This window comes from Mus caroli, chromosome 7 (assembly GCF_900094665.2).
Source record: "Mus caroli chromosome 7, CAROLI_EIJ_v1.1, whole genome shotgun sequence".
In the NCBI taxonomy this organism is placed as follows: Eukaryota; Metazoa; Chordata; class Mammalia; order Rodentia; family Muridae; genus Mus; species Mus caroli.
This window is the reverse complement of record NC_034576.1, coordinates 15,976,550-15,987,872: the sequence shown is the minus strand read 5'-3', so window position 1 is coordinate 15,987,872 and position 11,323 is coordinate 15,976,550. Positions and strand designations below refer to the sequence as shown.

The window sequence follows — 11,323 nt, the reverse complement described above, 5'->3', positions numbered from 1 at the left end:
GGGCTGGTTATGTAGCTCAGTGGTAGAGCCCCTGCCTAGAATCCCCCAGTGAGGGGTTGGGGGGTGTGGCTCAGTGGTAGAGCCCCTGCCTAGAATCCCCCAGTGAGGGGCTGGGGGCGTGGCTCAGTGGTAGAGCCCCTGCCTAGAATCCCCCAGTGAGGGGCTNGGGGCGTGGCTCAGTGNTAGAGCCCCTGCCTAGAATCCCCCAGTGAGGGGCTNGGGGCGTGGCTCAGTGGTAGAGCCCCTGCCTAGAATCCCCCAGTGAGGGGCTGGGGGCGTGGCTCAGTGATGTAGCCCCTGCCTAGAATCCCCCAGTGAGGGGCTGGGGCGTGGCTCAGCAGTAGAGTACTTACCTAGTATGAGGCCCTAGGTTCAATTCCTCATACCAAACACTAAGTTAACACAACAAAACCCCTAGGACCTTCATATCATTCAACATTATTTATTACCTGTTGTAGAAACTGCAAGGTCACTGGGAGCATGAATGTCAGACCACAACCAAGAGCACATGGCTTCTTCTATGCTGGGAAATTCCCAACGGTCATGCCTCTTACCGCTCAGCGAGAGATCCTCTGAGCTCTGTTTTACTCACACCCTCCGCAAATAACACAGACCACACAGACATCATTTACACAGCTTTATTTTACACTCATACATTCACATTCATTGATAGTTGTATCGATGTACTACTTCAACAAAGATGTAATCGAGTCTCAGGGATTACCACGAGAAACGTCTGGTGGTTGACTGACTCACTGACAAGAGTTTTTAGATCAAGAAAACTGAAGGTGGGAGTGGTCATGAAATCTCAAGAGGGCTGGAAATCCAGGCCAGAAATCCCGCGCTGTACCAGGTTAGCCCAGATTAGCTAGTGACCCTGATGTCAATCACAGCTGAACAGGAGATGGAGACACACAGATGCATAAACTCACTTAGGATATTGTTACAGGACATGCAGGGGATCCAATCCCTTCCACCACCTTCCAACCCTTTCTCCTCAAAGGTCACATTTACAAGAAACTTGATTAGGGAGCGGCAGGGACAGCCCAGTAGGGAAAGCATGTTGCACGAATGAGGAATTGAGTTTAATTCCCAGAACCTGTGCAAAAAGAAAAAGAACATGGTAGCGCTGGCTTGTAGCCCTAGAGCTGGGGAGGCAGAGACAGGAGAGCTGGGCAGTTCCGGTCCAGCCTAGCCTGCTAGCCAGTTTCAAGCCAGTGAGAGACCCCTGTCTCATAAAAAGGTGGCTGGTGGCCGAGGAATGACACCCTAGGTAACCCTCTGCCTCCACATACACACACATGCACATATGCATAAATGAACACACACATATACACAGGAATATACAATTGTATGCAAAGCACAGTGCGGATAACCAGATACAGTTATTTATACACACAAGGGAATACAGCAGTATTTTGGATTACAACACAACTGAGTTGTTGTTTTCCTACACTTTAAAAAAACTATTCTTATTTACTTATTTATTTTGAGTCAGGATCTTACTCTGTAGCCCAAGCTGGCCTTGAATTCAGAGACATTCTCCTGCCTCAGGCTCCACAAGCTGGGTTACAGCCACACACCAACACCCTTGCTTCTTCCACACATAATTTTTAATTATATTCATTTAGGGGGGGTATGCATGTGCCACGGAATAAATGTGGAGGTCAGAACAAAACTTTCAGGGGTCACCTCTTTCTTTCCGTGATGTGGGTGCTGGGGATCGAACCCAGGGACTCAGGCTTGATGTCAAACCCCTTTTCCCACTCACCCATATCTGAAGCCTCTCCTCTTTCATGCTTTTAAACATGAAAAAGGAGTCCTCAGGATGTAGCTTAGAAACCACAGGTGGGGGTGACACCATCCTCTCTGGTTTACAGGCACACAGAATGAGACATGGCAGCACGGTCAGATTTAATGGCACTAAATTCAGAAGGTAGAGATCAGCTCGTTTTAAAGAAACGTTTAAAAAGAGACAGATTTTCTTCTTCTGACTATAATGTGAGCAACTTATTTAAGCCTCAAGGATAGAGGTCAACGGAATTAGAGCTAGAAATTTAATTCTATCAACCTCTCCTTTCCCCCTCAGGCTTCTAAAGAGGGTATCACCGCATTTGGGAACTAAAGTGCCATTTTTATTCCATTTTGTTTTTTATTGGTTCTGGAGATGGAACCCAGGGCCTTGCATATGCTAGGCAGAAGTTCTACCACTAAGCCCACTCCCAGCCCCTTACTAGGGGATTCTGGGAAGAGGTGTAGTGCTGAGCCACACCCTCAGCTCCTCACTAGGGGATTCTAGGCAGGGGCTCTATCACTGAACCATGCCTGCAGCCCCTTATTGGGGAATTCAGAACAGGGGCTCCACCACGGAGCCATCCCCCTATCCTCTCACTAGGGGATTCCCCAGCCCAGAAGTTCACTATTTCAGATAGGCTGGCTGGCCAGCAAGCTCTTGGGGTCTACTTGTCTGCACCACCTGATGCTGGTGTTACAGGCACAGTCAGACTTTTACGTGAGTCCTGGGGATTAGAACTCAGGTCCTTAAGCTTGCACTGCAAGCCCTATTATGCACTGAACCATCTTCCTTGCCCCTAGTTTTCTTCAAAGACAATGAAAACTGAAGGATTCAAGAGCAGGCAGATGTTTGTTTGTTTGTTTGTTTGTTTTCCAGAACTAACTCTTAGGATCTCAATTTCCATTTAGGCTGCTGGAGGGTGAACACTGAAGAATCCACACAGCAAGCTTCAAAGAGCAAGGTCTGACTTAGCAAATGTGTACAGTGCAAGGGACAAAATGTCTACATGCCCTTCTGGGCCGCAGGCCGAGCAGGCAAGCTATGCATGCTCCAGAAGAAAAAGCAGGGGTAGAAGAGAATAAAGGCTGAATGTGGGTGCGCAATACCGTGAGCCTCCTTGTGGGCAAAGGGAAAGAACGTTCTAGAATTTTCCAAAGCTATTTATTACCTTGTCCACCTTTGAGGCTGTGCAGAGATGAAAAGTGACTCCAACTCAGGAAAAGACACAGAGGGAATCTCCCCCTGACAGTATCCCCCAACCTAAGGCCTTATATCCATTGCCTGTGTGGGTCAGACCCACACAGGCACACTGGGCCCCCAACGGTTCACAGTCAGGTTTTATTCAACCACAAAGAAAAAGTTCTCTTCCAACTTGAGTCTTCTTCCTTGATGCTCTCTCACCTCCATGGGTACAGGGTTCCCCAAATCATAGCTTCCTGGAATCTATGGATAGATCAGAACACACCAAGGGAAGCAGGAAGAACCATAATTAGATATTTACTGCCTGGGAATCTCCTGAGACCAGGACCGTGGCCACCCCCACCTCCACCCCTACCCAGCCAGGCCCTAGAAACATTAGCCTTTGGGTCCTACACCTTAACAGACTACAGAATCTCAAATCATAAATTTTTATATAGCCCAGCTGACCTTAAACTCTCAATCCTCTTTGCCTCCCAAGTGCTGGGGTTACAAGCATGTGACACAATGTCCTACGCCAAAACTGCTACATTTTTATGGAGGGAAATGGCTCAGATGGTCATGGGTCAGCCTTGACCCCAATGAAGCCTAGTAAGGGCTCTAGGATGGAGGCCCAGGCTCTTGCTTGATAATCCTCACCTAGGAGGGTAGTTTGTTTTTACCTCCCCCAATACCCTGAGGTCCTCCTGGTTACCCTGTTGTGGACCCCTCTGTACCCCACTGAACCCCACCTTAACTAACCAAGTCATCTCTATGTGCATTCACCTTTGGAGACACGAGGGAAGCCTCCCAGCTTGGTCTTCTGAGCCCTGGATGTTGAAGCAGGTGCATCATCAGGTACTGACACAGCCCTTCTAGCACCAAGCCCTTTCTTCAGAATGGCTGTTTTGTTCTTGGTGGCTTCAGCCAGGACATAGGAGAGAGCGCCCAAGCTCACCATCTTCTTCTTCTTCCTCGTGGGGGCAGGGATCTTGTTAGAGGCCCAGGTCATGGCTTTCTTCTTTGGGGGGTTCTCCAGTCCACCATCTTGATCTGAATCCTCTAGATTCCCGGGACTGTCAGCTGCAGGCAGCGCAGACGGAGGAAGATCGTTGGGATCCCTCCAGACTCTTTTCTTCTTCCATACTGTCTCTTCCTGCTTCACAAAGGGTTTTTTGTTGCTCTTGACAGACTCTGGGATCTCTGAGCTTTGGGCAGCTTCACCAGCTTCCAAATTAACCTTATTGTAATTGCTGCCCTGGGATTTCCTCCAGCATATTGGCTCTTGCTTAAGATTTTTTTTCTGCTTCCTCCTCCTGGAGCGAATCTTACCTCCAGGCCTGCGAACCAGAGGTTTTGGAGGGTCACAATGGTCCTCTGTGTTCTTCCAGTAGTTTCGGTCCTCCATCTTGAAAGCTGAGCCCACTTCGACGCCCAGCCCGGGTTCCTTCTTTACTCTCTTCCTCGCTGTGGAAGCCCAAGCCGCCATCAACTCAGCCTCAGCAGCCTCCTCAGCCCTTGCTTCTTCATCCCGATTACGGATTGCAGCATCCATGTAGAATATGACCTGTACTACTGCGCCCAGAAGCAACCCCAAGGCTTCCGCCCAGTTCGGTGGAGGCTGGTTTGAATTCGGTAGCGGTGGGTTAGGGTTAAGCTTCAAGAGGCGCACCATATCCTCCCAAGTGCGTCCTTCAGCATCCAAGAACTCGTTCAGGTTTTTTAAAAAGTCGTCGTCCTGGGTGGGATCCCTGCAGACCACTCTCCAGACACCGCCCCTCCCTGGGAACTCCCGGGGTATAGAGCTCAGATTCACACCCTCGCTAACCTCAACTAGAGCAGCCTTCACGTTCTCTTGCCTCAAAAAAATTTTGTTGAGCACACGGTATGTGCCCAGTGGCAAGAGGACCCCATTCAAGGTCTCCTCAATTTCTGCGTGGCTACAGTACTCAGGGATACCAGTGACCAACAGGGATCTGTGGATGTCCATTCCCATGCCCCTGCACCAATCCTCCAGCAGGTTCATGGCCACAGGCTCCGACATCTTCCTGCTCTACCTGTGCGTGAAAGGGAGAGTCTATGAGGAAGGGGGTGGAGGTAAAGTAAGGCTCCCCAAATATGAATCCTGCAAAGTGACAAGACAGTGAGGTCAGATCCCCTGGAAGATGAACAGAAATATAGGTCTCCCCTGACTCCTCCACAGCTTTGGCCTTACACAACGCCTCGTCCATAGCGCCTCCCCTCCCCACTACCCCCGCTCCCAGGATCCTCTTTCCCAGCCTGGGCCCCTGGTGCTCACGTGTCCTGAATATGGTTCCTGGAGCCTGGCGCTCCACAGGTTCACAGGGATATTCTGGCCTCCCTGCTTCTGACAATTCACCCAGGTCAAAGCTAGGAGCCTGGAGCACAGCTGCTTTCCCAAGCGCAGGCTCTGGCCCCAAAGAGGCCAGGACTCTGTCCCTATGCTTCAGCTCCAGTCAGCACAGGTCACACAGCCTTGATCTATACCGAGCTGGCTAGCTGGCGTTGAAGATCGCTCATGCGCACTTGCTTCCTGCACAAGGTCCTCAGATCCGCAGCCCCGGCGGTCTCCATGGCAACAATCCATTGGTTGCTAAGCATCATCCTAGCCTGCTTGTGTATGGGCTCTGCAATCAAACTTAATATGGAAGACAGACAAAAGATGCGACTGCTGTGACTGCTTAGGTGTTCATTGGGCAAAAAGTTCACATTGTGCATCCCTCCAGAGCCATTTCTCCACCACGGACTACTTTTTCTCTTTAAATTTAAACACACACACACACACACACACACACACACACACATATATATATATATATATATCCCACCCTCACCCACAAGGCAGGGTCCTACTGTGTAGCCCCGCCTGGCTTGGAACTCACAGAAACCTACCTGTCTCTACTTCCTGAGTGCTAGAATTAAAAAGTCTTGTGCCACCATGTCTGGCAACTTTTATAATTAATTGTTGTTGTTGTTGTTGTTTTATAATGTGTTGTGGTGGTGGTGGGGATCCAATATCCCCTTCTAGCTTTGACAGGCACTGCACTCACATAAAAGAGACACACACATAGATGAAAATAAAAAAAAATTAAAAGCTCTAGTAAAGAAAGTAATTTATTTCTCAATCCAGTATTTATTTCCCAGATAGACTATACTGTGGAATTCCTTATACAAAGCAAATGTGTATCGTCTGTACAGCTAGAGTTCCATGGTCCTCACGTCCCTTTGTCTGTTTTCTCTAACATAGAAAAGGTGGATTGGAAGCGATGGGGAGGAGAGATGCCTCACAGGGACCCCGTGGCTTGGAGGATGTATCTATGGGCATGGTCAAGTGCAGCCAGGAGGAAGGGCAGTGCAGGAAGTCATCTCCCTAGATAAGTGGGATCTTGTAGTTCTGTGTGCTCTTCAAGGCCATCTGCTGCAGGATGGATGTGGCTAAACCACGGGGAGCTCTGAGAGCCCTGAATCTCCTTCTTGACTTCATGACTCCTGGGAGGGTGTGTGGTCACTCCATGGTATGTGAGGTGGTAGCAGGGTGGCATTATTCATCTTTCACCTTCAGATTCATTCTCCTATCAACAACAATCTCCAAAAAAAAAAGATGGAAACAAATCCTTAGGGGTTTGTTTGTTTGTTTGTTTGTTTTAATGAATGGCGGCTCTTTTCCTGCGTGACTTAGTAAAATAGATGACCCTTTCTATAACAACAAAGCCACTAGCCTTGGGAGAAGAGTAAGTTGGGTCATGTTGCCTGGGTGACTTGCCCAGGAAATGGGTCCGTGAACACAGCACTAGTGAAGAAGGGAAGCTTTTCCAGGGGACTTTTTGGGGTGTGGAATGGTGATGATGAAGATGGAGATGAAGAAGAAGAAGATAGAATACGAAGTCATCGGGGCTGGGACGATAACTCAGCAGTCAGCACTAAAGACCTCCAGAGTTTGCTTCTTCCAGAGTTGCGTGGCGCCCAGACGCACATGACGACAAAATACCCACACGCATACAATCACTAAGTACATCTAAACCTCTGGGTACTTCAGTGGCAAAACACTTTTGAGCTCCTGGAGTCAATCCCAGGACTGCTGAAGAAATAAGAAGCAAACAAAGAAGTAAGAAAGGAAATGATGTACCTTACAACGTTCGCTAAAGGTGAGGCAGCTTAGATGAAATTTCCTGTGACTAGGGCTATATCTGAATGTAACCAGCCATATCGCAAATAACCACAAAAACTTCCCTGGCCCAGAAACTCAGATTCTCCAGTGGACTATGAGTGTTTGGAAGACTGTCATGAAAAATGAAACTGGAGGGCTAAGAAGATGGCTCAGTGGGTAAAGTACTTGCTGCGCAAGCATGCATTCATGAGTTCAAATCCCCAGCACCCATGAAAGATGTAAGGTGTGGCATCCTGGGCCTTTAATCCCAGTGCTGGAGACAGAGACAGGAAGAACAGCAGGAGCCCCCCTATCAGCCAATTTTCCAGAAACAGCAAAATCCAGACCAGCGAGAGGCCCTGCCTCAAAAATTCATGGCGAGCCGGGCGGTGGTGGCGCACGCCTTTAATCCCAGCACTCGGGAGGCAGAGACAGGAGGATCTCTGAGTTTTAGGCCAGCCTGGTCTACATAGCAAGTTCTCGGCCAGCCTTGGCTACATAGTGAATATGGGGAGAAGACCTCTGGCCACCACAAGCACACCGAGTTCCAGGCCAGCCAATGCTATATAGTGAGACTTTTTCTCAGGAAAAGAAAAGTGTTTATCAGGCTGGTGTAATATAGCTCAAGGGTTATAGCTCACTGGCTGCACTGGAATAGGACCCAGGGTCCATCTCCATGATGATTCACAATCATCTGTAAGATCCAAAAAAATCTTTCTCACTCTTCCGGTCACTTTGGTTACACTGGGTACACATGTATACATGCAGGTAAAGGAATTATGCATATTAACTAAAAATGAAAATTATGAATGTAAATCAATTAAGATGTGTTTATAAAGCCAGGCATAGTAGCACATGCCAGTTTTCTCATCATGAGGATCCCAGAAAATTCAAGGCTTGCCAGGTCTGCACATCAAGTACCAGGCCAATCATGGATACATAACAAGACTGTCTCAAAAGAATTAATTGGTTAAAGGTCAGTGTGGGGCTGGGCAGTGGTGGCGCGCGCCTTTAATCCCAGCACTTGGGAGGCAGAGGCAGGTGGATTTCTGAGTTCAAGGCCAGCGTGGTCTACAGAGTGAGTTCTAGGGCTACATAGAGAAACCCTGCCTCGAAAAAAACAAAAAACAAACAAACAAAAAGCAAGTCAGTGTGGTGGTGCACACCTGTATCCCCTTGGCAGGTGGGTTAAAAGTTCAAGGCTGTCCTTGGATGCATTTCAAATTTGAGGTCAGCCTATGTGTTGGGAAACTATCTCAATAAAAAATAAATAAATATTTTTCATGTAGAAAAAGAATGTGTAAATATACATAGAAACTTTATATGTGTGTTTATATACTATACATGTGTGATTAGTGTAATCAGTTGCCGGACAACCTCACATTAAGGAGCTACACTGATTGCCAGAGGACTTAAAAATAGTTCTGAAGCATCCCTAATAGGAGTGGTTTCTATGACGACACATGGCCCTGTGGTTTCTATGACAACACTGCAGAGCGGTTTCCAGGACAACACATCTCTGCAACCCCAACGTTTCCATCATTCTCTGCTTTGTATTTAGGGTTATTTTTCCATAGTCTTCCTGTCTGTTTAGCCTTTGGTTTGAGGGTTGTTTGGTTTTAGGTTTTGCTTGGAGAGCTGTCCTCTTGCCCAGGCTGGCCTCATATTTACTACTTACCCAAAGGTAGCCTTGAGCTCCTGATTCTCCTGATCGCTATTGCAAGTGTGCGTCAGCACGCCCAGCTCCCTTTCTTTGGCTTGGAGACAAGTTGCCACTGTGTAGAACAGGCTGGCTTAGAATGCAAGGTCCTCCTGTGTCAGCACTTTGAAAGCTGAGGTGGCGAACATGTTCTGCCATATCTGCTAGACGTAGGGTTTCTCTTTTACCCTGCTGTGTTTTTGTTGTTGTTGAGAACTCATCAGATTTCCAGAAACGCCAACTCCAGAGAAGGTTTAGCGGTGCCTTAGTTTGCTTCCTATTGCTGTGGTATACCCCATCGCCAAAAAGCAACTTCAGGAGAAAGGGATTTATTTCAGCTTGCAGCTGTAACCCTCACTGAGGAAAATCAGGCCCGGAACCGAGAGCAAGCACTCAGGCAGAGGCCAGGGAGGAAGGAACACTGCTTACTGGATCGCTCAGTTTGCTTTCTCATACACCCCACAGCTATCTGTCCAGCGGTGGCACCGCCCACAGTGGACTGAGCCCTCCCACATCAATCATCAATCAAGATAATGTTCCACACACAGGCTTGCCTACAGGCCAATCTACTAGAGGCGTTTTCTTTTTGAGACAGGGTTCCTCTGTATAGCTCTGGCTGTCCTGGAAACTCACTATGTAGACCAGGCTGGCCTCGAACTCAGAAATCCGCCTGCCTCTGCCCCCCAACTGCTGGGATCCAAGGCGTGTGCCACCACGTCTGGCAAGAGGCGTTTTCTCAGTGAAGGTTTAAGCTTCTCAGACGACACCAACTTGTTTCAAGTCAACAACAACCAATATTAATCTTAATCATAAGAAAACTAACCAAAATAGGAGTGTACGGGTTCCTCTTAATCCCTTCCCCAGACCGTGCTAACGAACCCACACTTCGGGGACTGAGGTGGTTGGTGGTCATTGTCCCGTCCTCTGTTCTGTCAGGGTTCCTCTTGGGCTCAAATCTGCAACTTGATTCCTCCCAAACCTAGTGTCCTCAGCTGCTTTCTGCAGCTGAAATAAAACCCTCAGACCGAGAACAACTTGGGGAGGGAGGGGTTTATTTCATCTTCCACTTCCAGGTTGCAGCCCACCATGGGGGTCAGCACAGGAACAAGCAAGACACCAGAGGCAAGAACCCGAGAAGAACCCTGAATTCTGGATTGCTCTCTGGAACTATGCAGTCCTGTATAGACCAAGCTGGTCTTGAGCTCAAAGAAGTCCACCTGCCTCAGCCTCTGGCTGGGATTAAAGACTTGCATGCCACCACACCTATCAGGGAATGGCACCGCCCACAATGGGCTAGGCCCTCCCTACAGACACTCCCTCAGGCCAGTCTGATCTAGGCAACTCAGTTGAGATTCTCTTTTTCCAAGTGTCTCAAGTTTGTGTCAAATTAAAAATGGAGATTAAAGAGTGCACCTGGTGTCCTGGACTTGATCCCTGGCACATGGGTGCCCAAGCTCACAAACACAATAATAATAAATAATTTTTCTTCAAAAAAAAAATGTACTGGGTTGGTAAGATGACTCAGCCATTAAGAGCACTGGTTGCTCCTCCAGAGATCCCGAGTTCAATTCTCAGCAACCACATGGTGGCTCAGAACCATCTGTAATTCCAGTTTGACCCTTCTCAAGGTGCTGCACACATGTGGTGCGCACACACACACACACACACACACACAGAGAGAGAGACAATACAGCCATACACATAAACTAGAGAAAGTATTTTTAGCTGCTCGTAAATGGGGCTATAGAGCTAGCTCAGCAGTTAAGAGCATGCACTGCTCTTGCACAAGGCCTGAGTTTGGTTCCCGGCACCCATATCAGGTAGATCACGACTACCTGTAACTCCACTGCTAGGGGATGCAATGCCCTCTGACTCCATGGGCACCTGCCCTCAGACACACACAAATGCATATAAATAAAAATAAACAGAATGAATCTTTTAAGTTACTTGAGTTAATGACTTGAGTTTCATAACAGATAAATTTTCCTGACATTGGAACAGAATTTCCAAAATGACCATAACATACTTACTGTTTTAAAATTTTTATTATTTGTGTATGTGTGTGTGTGTGTGTGTGTGTGTGTGAGTGTATGGGGGTGAGTGTGTAAGTGTGTGTGTGTGTATGTGTGTGTGAGTGTGTGAGTATATGTGTATGTGTGTGTGTATGTGTATGTGTGTGTGTATGTGTATGAGTGTGTGTGTGTGTGTGAGTGTGTGTGTGTGTCCAAATGCCTGTGCGTGAACATAATGTATGTCTGTGTAAGCCAAGTCTACATACATCACAGTGCTGTGTGAAGGTCATAGAACAACTTTGGGTTTGGGGGGTTTTGTTTTGTTTTATTAAGATTTATTTATTTTATGTATATAAGTACACTCTCACTGTCTTCAAACACAGCAGAAGCGAGGACATCAAATCCCATTACCAATGGTTGTGAGCCAGGTCATTAGGTCATTAGGCCTACACAGCAAGCACTTTTTTTTTTTT

At 47.7% G+C, this 11,323-nt stretch overlaps 1 protein-coding gene across 2 annotated transcripts; it reads right to left on the bottom strand.

Annotated features, from left to right (window-relative positions):
* Positions 1–624: 624 nt before the first annotated feature.
* LOC110299388 (PNMA family member 8A) lies at positions 625–5,502 on the bottom strand. Of its 2 annotated transcripts, none has more exons than XM_029479093.1 (3): positions 5,271–5,502; positions 3,758–5,096; positions 625–3,238 (listed from the first exon to the last, which is right to left on the bottom strand). In XM_029479093.1, the coding sequence occupies exons 2-3, from the start codon at positions 5,013–5,015 to the stop codon at positions 3,222–3,224; spliced, it is 1,275 nt and encodes a 424-aa protein (XP_029334953.1). In that variant the 5' UTR covers positions 5,016–5,096; positions 5,271–5,502; the 3' UTR covers positions 625–3,221. The 2 variants fall into 2 exon arrangements, with proteins under 2 accessions (XP_029334953.1, XP_029334954.1); XM_029479094.1 differs by having other exon boundaries at positions 3,758–5,028.
* Positions 5,503–11,323: the final 5,821 nt, after the last annotated feature.

Excerpts from the sequence above, each read along its gene's own strand:
- LOC110299388 (XM_029479093.1), bottom strand. The coding sequence starts at position 5,015 with ATGTCGGAGCCTGTGGCCATGAACCTGCTGGAGGATTGGTGCAGGGGC.